The following is an 18334-nucleotide window of genomic DNA, read 5'->3' as shown; positions in this document are numbered from 1 at the left end:
GTGGCATCAAAACATGTTTTTTAAAATAATTTTTTCCTGAAGTCACTTTATAATCAAATCTTGACATTATATCAGCAAAGGCTTTAAATATACTTGTTGAAGAATCATTACAATGTATGAATGAAGCTACACGTTGCAATGATGAAAGTACACTTTCCACATACTAAGACAAATTTTCTACCTAAGAATTTTCAGTGGGAATTACTGTTGCCCGTAAGATCCATGAGCATGAAAATGCCGTAAGCGTACGCCAGCTATGTACTTTTATGAAGTGAGATTTTTCCCCCTATTTAATTAATTTCAACACTGTTTGCTGGGTCTTCACAGAATAACAGATGCTGCATAAACATGTTTGAAAGTAATCATTAGAGAATGAGAAAACTGAATAGGATCATTCAAAACTAAGATACAAAAAGATATATGGAATAAGCTTTTGGAAAATAAGTGAAGGTGGAGGTTTTAAAATATTTTCTTGGAGCTACAAAAGTAGTGCTACATATTTACTTAGGTTTTTGGCAGTAACTCAAAAATCTTGACATGTATCCTGTTATAGGTACTTTTTCACAAGAAAGCAACCATTGTGTTAGCTTCTGTAGTAACATTAAATTAATTGAAATTGTCACATAAAATACCTGCACTAGTAGATCCAATTCCTGTCGTCAGCACAGACCTTGGTGTAATTTTTGCTGCATATTTGAGGAATTGAGATTTCCCTGTGCCAGGATCCCCAACCAATAAAAGATGAGATTCACCTAGAAAAACGTAAATAATGTAGTTTTAAATTTCTATGAAAAGACTCGTAAGTGTAATTAATCAAAAAGAAAATGGTACACTTGGGATGCCCACACAATTTATATTTTATATGGTGCTTTTGCTTAAGGTCATTCAAGGAAGGATTTAACCAGAATATCTTAGAAAAGTTAACTTTCAAGGTAAATAACAATCTTTTAATTGATTTCTGAATACCATTTAAAATCTAAATTTTTTAACAGATTTTTGTGCTATTGCCAGATGTTTAAGACTGTGTTTAACATTTAAAAGAATTTTGCCTTATAAAGTTTCTGATTTTATTTAATCTATTTGAAATATCAAAGTACTGTGATTAAAGCTTTCCATCCCGCCATATAAGTATTTTATTCTATTTTTATTTAAGTATTTTTAAGTGTCTGGGACTTTATAAGTGCTTTATAAATACCAAATCACTTATGATTCTAACAGTTAAGTGAAAACCTTTTCATTCTGTGAAAATTTTAGTAGTTTAATGAAATAGCTATCTTAAAGTACTCTTATTTTTCAAACATAACATAGTGAACACATGAACATCCTGCAGCATATGTTATCTCACTGATCAAGCAAATTTATTCAGTAATATTCAAGTATTTTCTGAATACATTAATAGGGAAATACTACGTAAGCTCAACATTTAGCAGAAGGCCTTGCAAACAGTAGGTAATCAAAACATACAGTACACATAAACCTTACACTTACTATTCTATGCTGTACAGTATGGTTTTTGAGTCCCTACTAACAGTCTGATTTACAATAATGTCCTTTTAGTCTTTCGGTTAAGCCCTTGGTTATTATGACCCTCATATTGCCTGCATGAGGGCCATAATAAACCTAGTTTATGCCAGATTCAGGTCAGTTAAGTGTGTTAACCACAAAAGAGCTTTCTGCCATTTGGATGTAATTACACACTTAGAGTAATTTTTGCTTGAATGCATGACCTATGGCAGCACCTCTTGGCAGATGGCACATTTGCTACCCACCAGCAGAAGGGGAACCAGCAGGCAGATGACTGAGAGCAGCAGTCTGAGACAAACACACTGACAGTCACAGATGGAGAGACACTGACTTGGAGACATTAAAAAGCACTATTTCTAATCTTTTCCTCTTGGAGAGAGACTGGGGAGCCAATGAAAAACACAGACAGTAAAAGAAATGTAAAGATTTTATTTTGTGGCACCCTGATAGGCTGGAGCAAGAATATATACTTATTGAAAGTCTTTGGAAAGACTGGTATCCTACACAGTAGTTCCTGATGTTGGACTGAGTATTACATAGTGAACACCTGTCAGTTTTAAAAGATTACATTTGGAAAATAAAGCTCAACAAGCAATTTTTATTCAGGAAAGAAAAATTCTAGCTTCTCTTCTTACTGTGTGTGTTAATATTTCTCAAAAATTTTAAATGGGTACTAACCTCTGACCCGTGTTCCTGTAGCATCGGTCCTTTGAATCCCACCAGCCAGCACCATGGCCACAGCAAGCTTTACTAGGTACATTCCAAAAACTTGAGGGCACAAGCTAGCCAATATTTCATTCCTTCCTGGGAAAGGCAGAAAGATGAGTTACCAATAATTTTCAAGAAATCCTAGCTGAAATTTCCCTTTCTATCCTATCTTCTGAGAAACACTCTATGCTCTAAAATGATCAAGGGTACCATTTCCAAATGACTAAAAGGGGTGAATAACTTTGTTTTGGTCCTAAAAGTCCTTTTCTTATTATAAGGCCATGAGATGAAAATTCTTTTTATTCCTGGGTGCTACCTGTTTGTTTCTATAAATTTAGCATACTTTACAAGGGACAGAAAGAAATCTCTTTTCTCCCTCATTGGACCAACATTATCCCTTAAAAATAATACCAGCTGCACTTCTTGTGCAATAATTTCAGTAAACTTACTCCACTGCCTAAATAAAAGGAAGGTGTTCGATCTCAGAAACAATGAGACAGATTGTAGAAGCCTGTTATCTTTAAATACAAAAGGTACTTGGAGCTCATGGAGCTTCTCCAGAGGTATAAGAGAGGTAAAATCAACCCATCCTGAAAGTCAATTCAGCATTTGCTCTGAGCAGTTTGGTAAATTGTTTTATCTAGACTAAGCATCAATGTATCAGGATATTTAGAAGATCATTATAAACGACAACTCTAGCAATCCAAGCTGGAGGTCTTAGGATTCTTCTGATAACATGCTTTAAATAAGTGATTACCACTGTTTTAGGTTCTGTTTTCAGACATATCAAACACCAAATCTGAGATCTGCCTATGCCATCAATGAATAAAGTAGGTATTTCATTCTGTCATTGGCCAAATCAACCAGTGAGGCCCATAGAATTTATGAGACTCTAACAAGCCCCTACGGAGTCTGCCTTATACGGAATTCACTACTGTGATGGTACTCTGTATGTCTGCATTCATGTTACCAGAAACTAATGTCCACATGCTGGTAACTAATCTGCACGTCTGAGGGCTTTCATATTTAACCCTGAGCTTGTACTCATGTTTCAATGATAGCTCTTTTGAGGAGGAAAATAATCATACAAGTACTCCTTTAGCTGATGATTCCAGTTCCAGAAGCTTTTCCATCAAGATAAAGGAAAGGGCCTTCCTCCATAATTTGTGTCCCTACGCACAAAGGCTACTTTTCATAACGAATCGAAATTGACTCAGCGGCAATTAAGCTATGGTGATGTGACCTGGGATGGCAGAAATGGTTAAGAAAGAAAACATTTTAGTAAAAAGGGAACCAAAAAGAAGAATTAGTAAATCCTGGAAGTTCATTAACTGCTGGAGGGAATCCCTCCTTTCCTGAGGTAGAAAGTCGAGAGAAAAAAGATGAAAGGTCTGAGATCTACATAGTTAAGACCCGACAGCAGGTATGTAAATTCTGACCAGAATCTGGAGATTACACATACAAAGAAAGAAAGACTAGCCTCAACAAGCAGGGAACAAGTAGGCAAACTGACCTGGAAGACACTCAAGCCGGAGCTGTTAAAGAGCCAGCTTTTTCAGTAAAGGTGGATTCAGTGACTAATGTGCTGACAGGAAGCACATCCCACAGGCTCTGGTGGCAGAGCCCAGTGCTGCTATTTACTAGCTGTCTGACCTTGGGCAGGTTTCTTACTCTCTCCACCTCCATTTCCTGATCTGTGAAATGGAGATAATGATGGTATCTCGTAGGGTTGTTAAGGAGCTAATAGGTGCACGGCACACAGAATAGTATCTGGCACATAGTAGGAGCTACTTACTTGTTAAACTATTATATTACCTGTACTACTTGTGCTTATTTCTCATCTCAAGGTTTCCTCACACTGTGGTCAACACAAAAGATACACTCTGAAGTCAGGTCTGAGGTACCAGAGAAAAGCAAAGGGGAAGGTCCATTCCCTAAATTTGTTATCACCTAAAGTTGAAAAACTTGATTCCTTGGGTCATGGCAGTAGAAGCTCCCATGACTATATCATGGAAGAGAATGCATTAGGGTGAATACCACCCCATTCCTTCCCTCCCTCCCTCTCAAATTTCTGGTTCTAGACCATGTTAATAGTGTGCCCATGTAATCCACTCTTGTGGCATGGCCTTCAGTTACCCCAAGGAAGAGAGCTTCTTAGATTTAAGATAAATGAGTCACCCTGGAGTGGGTTGAGATGGCCCAAAAGACCCCAACCCCTATGTTTGGGTTTCTATCCAGCCTCTATGCATCAGGGTCAGGGGAATCCCTGAGATCAGTGTAGATCAGAAGAAAATCTTTAGCTCCTCGTCAATACTCACAGCATCAGAGCTTAATGAAGCAGGCCAACCTCCCAGAGCTGAGCAGTGAAGTAATCTCTGGCTTTAGACCAGCAAAATGAAGACACACTTTTGGATGCAGCTCCCCACCTCCACCCTCCTCCCCACACCCCCCAACACACACACATACACTTTGAAGTGGTAAAATATAGTGGGCTGATAATTGGTACTTAGGATATGAAGAAAGCAGAATCTGTTCATACTAAAAAGAAAACAGTTGCCTCGTTTTCTCCCTGTCTTCTCACAAAATATTATATTTATTTCTTCTTTTCATCCAGTAACTGAGATGTATAGCTATAGCCTTCTAAGTAAAACAAGATAGACTAATCACCAGCACAAAGAACTTCTGATGGCCTAGTTGGAACACTGTATGATGCCCTTCCTTCACTGTTACTAGGTGGAGTGTAGCTGTGGCACTGGAATTAATAAGGAATGATTATGGTCCAAGGAAGAGTTACAGATTTTTGTGAGGATTTGAGCCTAAGAAACAATTTTAAGTAAAAAAACTTATTTAAAAATACATATAATTCTTAAAATGTTTGCTTAATAAAGCCACAACATAGAGACCTTTGGTTCTTTCTGTATGGATCAAATGAAAGAATGATCTGTAACCACCATACATGTGTTACACACATAAGCAAAAAAAAAAAAAAAAATCCCACAAAATAAAAGCAAACTGCCTATATTTAGGCAAGTGAAAGCCTTTTCTTAACTAATTAATTAATTTTTATTTCATTGAGCCACGCGGCATGTGGGATCTTAGTTCCCCGACCAGGGGTCGAACCCACATCCCCTGCATTGGAAGCGTGGAGTCTTAACCGCTGGACCTCCAGGAAAGTCCCTGAAAGTCTTTTTTTGTGAAATGATATCTGTCCAGTTCACCATGTGATTTAAGAATAAAGTAATAACCGTGTATTAGATTTGAGGTGAGGTTTATCAGAAATAGTCTTTTACTGGCTTCCGTTTATTTTTCTCAGAAGATGCCTCCAAGGAAGAATGAAAATAGACATTTGGAGATTTAATTGGTGTTTTATACATTTGGGATTTTTAAATAAAAAATACTCTACAAACCCAATGGCTATAATGTTTTAATCTGTGTAATTACATCTTAGTGTCACAGTCAAAATTTTTGGCTGTGATGACAAAGCTTATTTTTTGCATCTCTTTCCTACTTCATATTTTTAAATCTTCAGCTAAAACAGTGTGAAGCTGTCTTAACTGTATAAGATACATCAGAAAAGAAATGGCTTTAATAGGATGAAGTTTCTTAATAGGATGAGTTTTGCCTATTTAAGGCAGAACTATGTATTTAATTGGTAAAGAAGGTAGAAAGCTCTGAAACTATTTTGGCAATATAAGAGATGTTAAAATAATAGTTGGAAATGGAAAATCTCTTGGAATTTCCAGTAAGATCTCTAAATAGAAAAGATTATGCCAGAAAAGGGCTGCAAAGGGAGACTACAGCTAGAGGTACTGACTAATGCTACTCCCTTTGAACACAGTCACTGATACATAGCATGTAAATCACAAACATTATATTTAACTAATGAATGAAATGCCGTTAATAATTATCAGCTCTATACCCTTAACACAAACCTGCAAAAGGATCGCTCTTATAGTATTCCCAAAAATCTTCAAATTCTTTTCGGACCTCCTCATCCATGTTGATCCCTGCAGACTGCTCATTATTTACTTGGATGTAATTGGCTTTCAGGACTATCTCCACTTCACAGCGCACATCTTGCTGAAAGGGCTTCCACCGTTGCATTACAACCCCATAAATAGTGAGGTCATCACCTGGGACAAAGCACCGAGTGAGTCCAGCAGTAGCATACTGCCTGCTTGGGCACAAACTCGACAAAGGACCAGAACCAAGAAATAAACCACCACCCCACCATGGTTTAGAGTAGTACACATTCTTCCAGAAACCATTTGGGACAAAAGAACACCACAGAGTCCTGATTTTTTTTTTTTTAAACAGGCACTTATATTTGCACGGCTAAAAGCTAAAGCCAGCATTTTAATTTTTCTTAATCTGCCACATGATAATCACACCAAATTCTAAATTTTCCCTGGGAAAATAGTTTACTGGATGATTTATTCATCGTGATTATATTGGGTGAAATGTTCATCCTCAGAATCTCTAACCATATAGTTCTCACTTAAAGAAGAGGTGGGAATTGCAGCCAAAAGGTTAAAGTGCAGTCTGTCCCTCAGTATCTGCAGGGGATTGGTTCCAGAACCCACCTCAGATGCCAAAATCCACGGATGCTCAAGTCCACAGTCAGCCCTCTGAATCTGAGGTTCCGCATCTGCAGATTCAAGCAACCATGGATCGTGTAGTACTGTAGTATTTACTATAGAAAAAAATCAGTGTATAAGCGGACCCACAAAGTTCAAACCCATGTTGTTCAAGGGTCAACTGCATAATCAATTTGGTGTCAGGAAAGGAGACAATCTCGTGATAATGGATACTATACTAGTTTTAGTTTCTTGTATATTTCATTTTTACTTAACTGCATTTGTTAACATTCACTCGCTGCCTTTTTTTTTAAATGAACAAAAGAATGAGTGCACTAAGAAATGAATGAATACTTGTTCTACTTCAAAGCTCCTTTCCATAAGCTATGAAAGCACAAGATACAACCCTGCTTGTTCTTTCTTGGTTGGTTCCTTCCCATCTAAGGAAACTCTCCCATTCCTAATTGATGGGTAGAATATTAAACTTTTACAGATTTTCCTAAGAGGCCTTGGGTAACTTATAGGCACAATGACAACTGTTTTTATTATTACATACAATTCAATTAATGAGTATAGGTGAGTGCTTGGCATTTGATATTTTGGCACTGGAGAAAAGGGGGCCAAAAAAGGAAATATAATCCTAGTCCCCCAGATTTCAATCTTGTTGAACACAGGATGTTGGACATACCTTAAATCCAATCCTGGTATTTATATTCTGAACTAACAGGCAAGTCTTCATTTCCAAGCATATGTCAAATATATGATATCTGCTGATAAAAAATGCCTTTCACTCTCTAAATGTCAATGAGTAATGTGTAATCTGCAGGGCTTTTGATTTCCTGGAGAAAAGTGTTCTGTGAATGCTAAATGCATGGAACTGGTGGTAGCAATTCACCAAATAGAAGGCATATTTCTAGCCAAAGGCAACTTCATAGTAAATGGTGACGAACACATTAAATCGGTTCTTCACACATTTTCAAGATACTTCCTCAACCACTGCTGGATGGTTTTCAAATCCAATCAGGAATAGTGATCATTTACTATATTGTCTGCCCCCAATTTTTTAGATGAAAATGGCCAGGGCAACTTTATACGAGCACTTCAAAGAATTCTCTACTATGGTCATTTTAATGGGTTATATATAGGTTGTTTCTACATTAAGTCAAATGAGAAATTTAACTTTCAGGTATTGCACCCACTAGTAATAACCTGACTTTACTAAGCAGCAGTAATGTGGAAAATGTGAAGTACTCAAGAATGGACAAGAGCACTGCCTCATCAGATGTGGATTCAAATCCCAGCTCCACCACTCACCGGCTGTGTGGCAAGCTACCTAATAAACTGAGCTTATTTCTCGACCTACAAAATGGGAATAATTATACTTACATCATAGAACTATAGTGAGAATTGGGTCAGATAATGTATATAAAGTACTTAATGCAATATCTAGAATACATGCTCAATAAATATTAGCTGTTATTATAGTAAACCGACTTTACATTTGTAAAGCAACTAATACCATTAAACACCCTTTAATATATACATGTTTTCATTTACTCAAATATTTGAGAGACAGATTCATATGATCATCAGAACAACTGTGAGGTATACATGATAGTCTAAGGCAATAGATACTAGTTTGAAACATGCATGTTTTTCCATAGTAAATGTTACTGGAAAAAATGTTATTTTCAGAAAGCTAAAATTCTTACTTTTACAATCCAATCTCTTTGTCCCCTCTGTCTTCTGCAGCATATTTACCACGGCAACCACCCTGGTCAGAGCCATCTTTAATCTCCTGCAGCACTTACAGTTATCAGTACACAACCTCCAACTTTATTACTCTGCAACGTCAGATTGGGGTTCCTAACTAGACTGTAAATTCCTGAAGGGCAAGGATTATGCCATTTATGTCTTCTGATTCTCACAGAGGTTTGTAGCAATGGATAAATGAAAGATAGCTGATGACAGACTGCTTCCATCCATTCTCTATTGTTAGTGACATGTGAAAGAAAAATAGCTTAAGATTTTTTTTTTTTTTAAGTGCAGAAAGAATTCAGTTTAGATGAACTGCATGAAAACATCTTAATCTCTATCAAAGGACATTTTCATGTTCTGGCTAAGCTCATACAAGCACTGCTTTGCTGATCCAGACATTACAGATTCTGGTTAAAATCTAGAGTCTTAAATGAACAAGGTACTTTGACACAGCCTTGTCCATTTATCAGGCAAACCATGATCAAAGCTGTTATTTACTTAGAATACTGTTTAGACAAGTATGAACTGTTAATATATTTGACATAAATTTCAAACTATGGGTTGGTGATTCTTGGTGGAAGGGGAGAATATTTTGACAAAGAATTATTCTTGACTCTAGATACTGAACTCTTTGTTTCCATAGAGCCTTTGCCTCATCATTTTAATGAAACGGCAGCTCAGTAAAAATGAGGCATTTGGAGAAGCTTAGGGTTAAGAAAAGGAAATCATGGAATTTAGAGACATAAAGCATTTTCGACTTGTCCAGTAGGGGAGCACTGGGATATGAAATAAGAGGTCAGACATACCTGTTACTGCCCAGGGGACACATTGGTGCTATTTTTTTTTTTTTTTTAATAGAGATTAAGGGGTTCTTAGGATGGGAAATATTTAAAGCAGGAAATGTTGAAGTTAGTTGAAAGGCAATCGTTGACAGCTATCATTTGCATTTTCTGACCCACCTTCAATTTAAATTAAATGTTAAACAGCCAGTGGAAATTGCTAGGCAAACAGTAAAAGCTACAGTTTTTAAGTTGTTTGGAATACGAGGAGGAAACACAAAGGATAAGCTCTCATGGGCAACTCAGGTTTTTCATCTATAAAACAAGCAGCTAGACTAGATCGCTGAACTCCAGCCCAGCTTCTTTCCTGCTATTACCTACCTCCTCATGCCAGTCTCTGTTCTCAAGTTCCCCACACTCACTTGCCAGTGATCTTGGGAAAATAAAAAGTGGCTTTTCCTAGTCAATACTTTAGGACCTACTATATAAGCTAACATTCTCACCAGATTTGCAACTGTCTACTAAGTCATCTTCCAGGATAACCTTCATTGTTCGTGGGATACTTCCAACAGATAGCCTTTGAACCTAGCAAGGAAAAGAAAGCAGACACTGAGTATGCTCAGATACATACTAAGTATTCAGAAGCCTAGCAGTTCTTCAAGTTACTGTTTCTATTTCTCTGGTATTATCACACAATTTAATTACGATGGGGATTTATGGAATTTTCTTGAAACTTGTGCCTACTATCAGTTTAAGAATTCACTAAAACTACAATAAAATAAAAACATCCATATGGAAAATATCTCAAAATATAATCTACCTTGTGGATGGTCAAAATAAACACAAGCTCCAACTACTAAACACAATAACATTTACTTAACTAGAAAAGAGAGGCAGTTCTTTCCTATATCTAGTCATAAGGCAAATCACTCGGTTCCTCTGATTATTTCTTAATAACAGATTACAAACGTGTTCCCTAGTCCTGGCAATTTGCCCATAGCTGAAAAACACTTCTTCTAATTTGTTATTTTTCGCATTTATTTGATCACTTACCTGTTCCTGAATTTTGATTTCCTGATAATCTCTACACCTAGTTGGAGATGAAGACAAGTCTGAGAGGCAAGTGAATTTTGCAGAATCACAGCTCTCCAAGCTGGGACATGAGGATGGCCGACAGAAGGTATAATACTGCTCAAAGTCGGCCCTGACCACAAATACATGCTTGCATTTGTTACACATGTAATCCCGCTCAAACTCCAGGATCTTCACCAGACTCGTTCGAATCACTGTCCCAGTGACAGATAAAAAGTGTCCCACATCCTTGGTTCTAGGTATGTGCTCCCTCACCAGCTCAGGACAAACAGGCAATCCTGATGGAGAAACAAAACAAAAACACATCAACTTCTACTTGGGATTTGACTCCATGCAATATATTTTTCTCATATTTCCTGAGGGAGAAAGTATAATTTCAGGGAAAAAGAAATCTTTGTGTTCTACTTAAGAAAAAAGATCAACTCAAGAAAATATAAAAGAATTATTTCAAATAACAATTATCAATAGACTCTCTTTAAAAGTACGTATCTAGATGATATATTGATAATAACGTGGATTAAAATAAGAATTGATTCTCTTAAGAGGGCTATCTCAGTAGGATGTAAACACAGTATATAATTTTAACCTCGTTCAATGAAGAATATACTGCCACATGCAGTAAAATCAAAGCTGAGTGATAAAGAGATGGTAGTGGAATGAACAAAGGCTAGTGCTTTTTCTAGTTAGGTTCAGGATTTATTAATACATAAATCGGATAGTGTTTTCAAGTCTTGAATTACCTAGAGGTTTACCTACAGCACCACTTCATCCTTTAAAAACCTTGTGTTTTGGGCTTCCCTGGTGGCGCAGTGGTTGAGAATCTGCCTGCCAATGCAGGGGACACGGGTTCGAGCCCTGGTCTGGGAAGATCCCACATGCCGCGGAGCGACTAAGCCCGTGAGCCACAATTGCTGAGCCTGCGCTTCTGGAGCCTGTGCTTCGCTGAGCCTGCGCGTCTGGAGCCTGTGCTCCGCAACGGGAGAGGCCACGATAGTGAGAGGCCCGCGCACCGCGATGAAGAGTGGTCCCCACTTGCCGCAACTAGAGAAAGCCCTCACACAGAAACGAAGACCCAACACAGCCATAAATAAATAAATAAATAAATAAAATTAAAAAAAAAAAAAACCTTGTGTTTCTCATCATTAATAAACAGGCAACTTAAAAGGTGCAAAATGCCAAAGAAAATTCTTATGTGGAAATGCCCTCTTTCTCATATTTGGCTACAAGGCACCACTGGAGTAGAGAGTTGCTGCCTGTGATGGTCAAAGGCTGCCTCCTAACAGGTTTATCAAGGGAGCATTTGTTACACTGGTTCATGTCCCATGGTCTATGGTCTTGTCCTTGAACTTAGCCCTGAAACCTGATAAGCATGAACACTGAAGACATCTACTGGATTTGCCAAGCTCATAAGAAATAACCATAATAGGCATGATTACACTTTAAGTTTCTATGGTCAGAACATTTTCTCCCTGTTTATAGACTATTCCGAAAGCCAAATCATTATCATCACTGTCATCATCATTGTCATCAGAAGGCAGTTTGGGATGCAAGGAATTTAAGGGAAAAAAAAAAAAAAAGCAGCAGATTGCTTAGATGAACTGAATGCTTAAGGCGCCAGGCTACATTAATCTGGTGATACAGCTTAGACGTCTACAGACAGACTTGAATTTTCTCTGCTGCTGGCTGAGACTCTCTCTCCATACATCCTATACTGTATAAACAGGGTGGGCACTGCAACATTTGCCACCATGACTCCTTTTTCTATGCTTCCAAGGCTGACTTGCCTGCTTTCTAATGGAAATACTCTTTATTTATATTAACTTGGATTGTATCACACTTTGCCAGTAAGGGAGCCATACTTTTGCTTACGATGATTTTGTGCATCTCTGCTCTGTTCTGTGTCAACTTTACAGTTTAACTATCAGAAAACAAACTTATTTTCCTATTTCCAAATTCCTAGGGAATGCTTCATTGAAACACCCTGGGGCTCACCAGTGCTACATCATACGTGCAGGAATAGACAGAGAGGTTGGGGCAGGAATAAAGCAGGTTTTATCCATTAAAATATCCACTGTATTCACTTCTCAGTGCTCATCTCAGGCATCTGTTAATTCATCTGCATGTAGCTAAATATTGAGAACACACCAATATTTCTAGTTACAACCAAGTAAAAGCCAAACTAACAACCAAAAGCTTTTCGTTAAGAACAGGTCTAGTCCTCATATCCTCATTGCTTATGTTTCAGGGGTACAGTGTCCTCTTTTAGTTCCCATCCTAGAATGTTAAGAAACAAAAAACCACCAAGTGGAGATGTCTCATCTTACTTGGCCTTAATTAGATGTACATTATGGCAACACATCTTCACAATGCTTGCAGATTCTCAATTACCTTTTTCTTCCTCCCCACATGAATGCTTTTTAAAAATTAGGATATAATTTAGGTACCATAAATTTGCCTTTTTAAAGTATATAATTCAGTGGTTATTAGTACATTCACAAGGTTATACAATCATCACCACTATCTAATTCCAGAATATTTTCACTGCTTCAAAAAGAAACCCTGTTCGCAGTAGCAGACAGTCTCTATACCCCCTCCCCTGAGCCTCTGGCAACCACTAAGCTACTTTATGTCTCTAAGGATTTACCTATTCTGGACATTTCATGTAAATGGAATCATAAAATATGCACCCTTTTGTGTCTGGCTTCTTCTACTTAGCATACATTTTCAAGATTCACCCATGTTGTAACATGTATCAGTTCTTCGTTCCTTTTTATGGCTGAATATTCCACTGTATGGATATACCACATTTTGTTTATACATTCATCAATTGATGGACATTTGGGTTGTTTACATTTTTCTCCTATTATGAATAATGTTACTACAAACATTTATGTGCAAGTTTTTGTTTGAATACCTGTTTTCAATTATCTTGGGCATACACCTAGGAGTAGGATTGCTGGGTTGAATATACTTTTTATAATAATTTTAATTTTTAAGTTTTCAAAGAATCACTAAGCGTTCTCTATTGTAAGTATATAAAAGGATACTCAAGTGGGAAACAGGATTATTAACCCAATTTGCTTCTTAAAGTATAAACAAAATCTATCAAAATTACTTCTGAGGGCTTCCCTGGTGGCGCAGTGGTTGAGAATCTGCCTGCCAATGCAGGGGACATGGGTTCGAGCCCTGGTCTGGGAAGATCCCACATGCCGCGGAGCAACTGGGCCTGTGAGCCACAACTACTGAGCCTGCGCGTCTGGAGCTTGTGCTCCGCAACAAGAGAGGCCGCGATAGTGAGAGGCCCGCGCACCGCGATGAAGAGTGGCCCCCGCTTGCCGCAACTAGAGAAAACCCTCGCACAGAAATGAAGACCCAACACAGCCATAAATAAATAAATTAATTAATTAAAAAAAAAAACTTCTGAGAAAGATGAGCAAAGTGAGGAGGAGAATAGGAAAAAAAAGTGATGGGTTAGAGAACTTCACAACAATTATATTTTTGAAAACACTTAGATTTTTTAAACATCCATTCTCTCTTTCTTGGCTCCTAAAGAAATACCGTTTTTCATCCCATTTCTACTCCTCTCATTCCTAGCTCTGCTTCAGATGCAAATTGACTGTTCAGTTTAAATTCTACTGTCAATATATTAAAACTTAAGAAAAACTAAGATCACGAGAACTGGGTTATGGAGAGTGCTATGTTACTCCGATGCCATGCATACAGCAGAATGCCCAGTGAAACCACAGACGGCCCAGTGCAATTCAGCGGACTCTGGATGGTCAATATGATGAAGTCATACACATAACGAATGAGGTCTTAACATAATTATTTAGTGAGATGCTTGCTGTTTTTGTCCTAAAAACAAACTTCAGTTTAAAAATGAAGCTATGTATAATTTTATTGTAGTTTTTTCCTAAAAAGCTACTTCTTTTCATTTCTTTTTTTTTAACATCTTTGAGTATAATTGCTTTACAATGGTGTGTTAGTTTCTGCTTTATAACAAAGTGAATCAGTTATACATATACATATGTTCCCATATCTCTTCCCTCTTGTGTCTCCCTCCCTCCCACCCTCCCTATCCCACCTAAAAAGCTACTTTTAAATTGATTTTGTCTTACTCTGAATAGCATCTTCAAATGGAAGAGTAAAACACCATATTCCCTGGTGCTTCTATAGTAATCCAGGCAAGAAATAACGAAGGCCTAACTTTTAATCTCCTCCACTTAAACCCTTCCATGCTGCCCCCAGATCTAAGAATAAGGAACCAAATGTGGGACTGGACCACAGGACGTTTTGTGACGGGATTCTTCTCACACCAAGCCCTCTGGGCACTCAAATGCTCTCATACAGTGTCTGCTTTGCCTGACACTCTCCTCCCTACTCTGTCCCTCAAAAATGGCCACACTAAGAAGCAACATAAGGGTTCAGAATACATACTGTGGAGCCAGAATGAATGAGTTGAGTCACAGCTCTATCACACACTAGCTGTGTGACCGTGGCCAAATTATAACCTCTCAGATTTCCCTCCTGTAATATGGCAATAACAACAAAACCTACCTCATAGGATCACAAGAAGATTAAAATAATTCATATAAAGTTTCTTGGAAAAGTAACTTGCACATAGCAAGCACTATTTAAACCTTAGTTCTTATATGTAATCTTATCATTTTCCCCCTTAAAAGGTTGGCTTAAACATAATTTTCTTAATGAAATCTTTCTTTAACCCATTTCAGGTTAAATTCCCTCTTTTATGTGCCTTAACACACTGTTCTTCTCCTTCATACCACTTACCACAATTTAAATAAAAAGAATACATAATTATTATGTTTCCACACTAGAATATAAACTCCATGGGGGCAGGGCAGAGGTAAATTTTATTCGCTACTATATTATCATCGCTTTATAAATAGTAAGCATTAAAAAAGAAAAAACTTGAAAGAAAGATAGATGAAAGGAAGGCAAGGAAGAGGGGAGGAATAGATGTTAAAGATACTACATGAGCTTTGAAACCAATTAGAGATAAGGTATAAGGAAGAGGGTGAAATTTAGAGTGACTCCTAGTTCTCTGGTTCCATTAACCAAGTCACGGAATTCTGGAAGGCACGTGGTAGTCAATTAGTAAATATCTATTGAAAGAATAAATAAGGAAATAGGATTTTCAGATGGAGGGGGGCACAGAGAGGGGAGGGAAATCATGACTACACTTTTTGATACACTGAGTTTGCAAGAAGATATCTCTAGTTTGAAATATCTGACGGACAAGAGGATATCTGAATACAGAGCTTAAGAGACAGATTCTGGAAATCAAGCAATCAATCAATCAAGTTGGCACTTGTTGCTCTATAAGTGGCAGCTGAAGCCTAGGTTCAGAATGGAGGCCACCCCATCAGGAAGAGAGTGCAGGATTCAGGAGCAGATGGCCACATCTGAACCCTGAGAACCTACCACCTACAGGACCAGTAAAGGAAGAGGCTCCCAGAGCAGGGAGAAAAGCCACCGCTAGAGAGGGAGGAAAGGGCAAGACAGTGCTGTCAGCGGGGCCAAGGCTGGAGTTTCATAAAGGGGGAGGAGGCAACAGTAACAAATCCAGCAGGGAAATAAAGGAAGAGAAATCCCGACACTTGTCCCTCAGTCTGGCCATGAGGCAGTCACTGGGAAGGCGGGGGAGGGTGCGTTCAGTGTGGTGGAGGTGAAAGGGTGAATGGGGGAAGGTTATGCTAAAGAAGGCATGAATTCTGTCAAAACATTGTTATGAAAGGAGAGTGGATGGAGGGTAGAGGGGACACAGAGTTGAAAGAGGGGCCTCTCTCCTGAAAGGGAGAAAGGATTCCTGGTCATCCTGGCCACCACCCACCACACCCCCATAGGCTCCAGGCTTCCCCCCGGGGTGCTGGTATGAGTCGGTGACTGACTTCTAGCACCTGGCTTACCCATCTCCCTAAGATGCTAACTTACCAGGATGCACGTCTCATCTAAATCTAGATTCTCGAGTAGAGGCCATGGTTGGGCTTTAGGAAAGCCCTGAACCTCTTGAAATTCAGGCAGAAATTTAAATATATATACACCTGCATTTTCTGAAGAGGATTTGTAACTTTCTCAACATAAAACCCTGAAGAACCTCTTATTTAAATCCTCAGTCCCATAGATCTATTGACTTGCATATCATTACCTCTAAGAACAGAAAAAGGGGCTTACATTGTGGGAACAGTCGCTAAACCTCCCTCTCCTCCTTTCATTTAATAGTAATGCCCTAACGTCTCTTATTGCCTACTCAGCTCCTGTTTAGATCACATCCTACACGACCTGCCCCAAATGCTATGACAACATGACAGGGACATTCATAATCACTTACTGCCTGGACCAGTCATTTAGGACCTTAGTCACGTATTGCTTTGCACTGCTCCTTAACCGTTTTGTATCTGGAGGGTAGTGTCACTTCTTGAGATCCTTTTCATGCTACTCTGTACCCAGCCCAGTGCTTTATTAAGCGCTTCTAGATAAGGAGAAAATTAGTGAATAAGAGAAGGGGAAATGGGCTTTCCCTCTCTCTCTAGCCTTCCCTTTATCACATCTGGCCTCCAACCTCCTAGTCCAGACAAAGTGCATGAATTTTTCTGTGCATTTCATGGTACCTCTGTAGCTTTCCTTAGGCATGCTACTTTGTCTGGAGAACTCTCCCCAGTTCACTCAGCCAGGAAGAGTATACTCAAGTTTATCCTTTTGCAAGAAAACTTCCCTAAGTCCAGGCTAGCACCCTCACACAGACACAAATGGAACAGCTAAGCAAAATGGTCAAATGAATGCATCATTGCATAAAAGATGCTTCTTATATCTGGAGGAAACTTCTGCCAGGAAGAGTGAAAAAGAAGATACTCCTTAGGTCCAGAGACACCTTCCCTTTCCTTGCACATGATAACTCAGGCCTGTGCACGCTGGGTCATGACAAGTCTATGCAATACTGATTTTATTTCAATCAGCATAAGGAGATGTGCTGGAGAGATATTACACACTCAGGAAGAAGGCAGGTGAGAGGTGGAGGGCGTCAGGCTCAGCCACAAGGGTCCCTCATATGCTCACCAACCCTCTCTGTGTCCCTCCTGAAGTGTGGCCAGCAAGAGTGAATTCCCTGCTGCCCACCTCCAACAAGGGGCCTGTGTCTAAACCCAATTACAGCACCTCTAAAGAAAAAACTATGTAAACATTTACAACCAATTTTTCTAAGATTAGCTTTTCATTATCTTCTATACTTTTATAATACGGGGCAATATGCCATCCTTAATGTTCTTATCTTACTGAATGGAATCATGTATATGGTACCTGTTAGGATAAACTTTTTTTTTTTAGAATCAAGCAAATTAGCCTAAAACATGATATCATTACCATTAAGTGGTTTATTTTGTATAGTAAAGTAACTATATTATTTTAAGAAAAGGATAGTAGAGGTGAGTACATTTTTGGATCTTCAGATTCTTTACTTTCATATTACAATTTTTTAAGTAAATTTATAATATAAAGACAGAGATAAAAGTAACATAATGTTAAGCAGAACTGACCACAACAATCAAAACCCTAGAACTAAAAAAGGGTAAGGGACAGTGTCTTGATAGAAATGTCAATTCATTTTAATCTTTCTGTCTTACTATATGCTACTAAGTGTGTTCTTCAACTACCCCAGTGAAGCAGGGTACATCAGGCACTAAGCCACCATTAGTGCTAAACAACAAAAACCTTTGTCATTATCTGACTCATTCACTGATAAAAATAAATAAATTTTTATTTAAAACAGAGACATGTCCACATCTGTGTTAGAGATATGTCCAGATCAATTACTTCAGGTCCATGGTTTCCAGCGTGCAGTCCCTGGAAATCGGCATCAGCCTCAGAGCTTTGAGAAGT

At 38.3% G+C, this 18334-nt stretch overlaps 1 protein-coding gene across 22 annotated transcripts in view; it reads right to left on the bottom strand.

Annotated features, from left to right (window-relative positions):
• The window catches only part of LOC309635220 (DNA helicase MCM9), a 131493-nt gene that overhangs the window by 108392 nt on the left and 4767 nt on the right, over nt 1-18334 (bottom strand). For all 22 annotated transcript variants that reach the window (XR_014248688.1, XR_014248689.1, XR_014248690.1 and 19 more), the window contains exons 3-7: nt 10400-10716; nt 9850-9931; nt 6165-6365; nt 2203-2328; nt 633-752 (exon numbers count right to left, since the gene is read on the bottom strand). Coding sequence is in view for 12 of the 22 variants with exons in the window: in XM_082406109.1 (XP_082262235.1) it covers nt 633-752; nt 2203-2328; nt 6165-6365; nt 9850-9931; nt 10400-10716 (846 nt within the window). In the remaining 10 variants the exon portion in view is untranslated. The remainder of the gene's footprint in view (nt 1-632; nt 753-2202; nt 2329-6164; nt 6366-9849; nt 9932-10399; nt 10717-18334) is intronic.

This window comes from Balaenoptera borealis (genome assembly GCF_965194805.1).
Source record: "Balaenoptera borealis genome assembly, chromosome: 9".
NCBI lineage: Eukaryota > Metazoa > Chordata > Mammalia > Artiodactyla > Balaenopteridae > Balaenoptera > Balaenoptera borealis.
The sequence above is the reverse complement of the archived record's forward strand: the minus strand, read 5'-3'. Positions and strand labels throughout refer to the sequence as shown.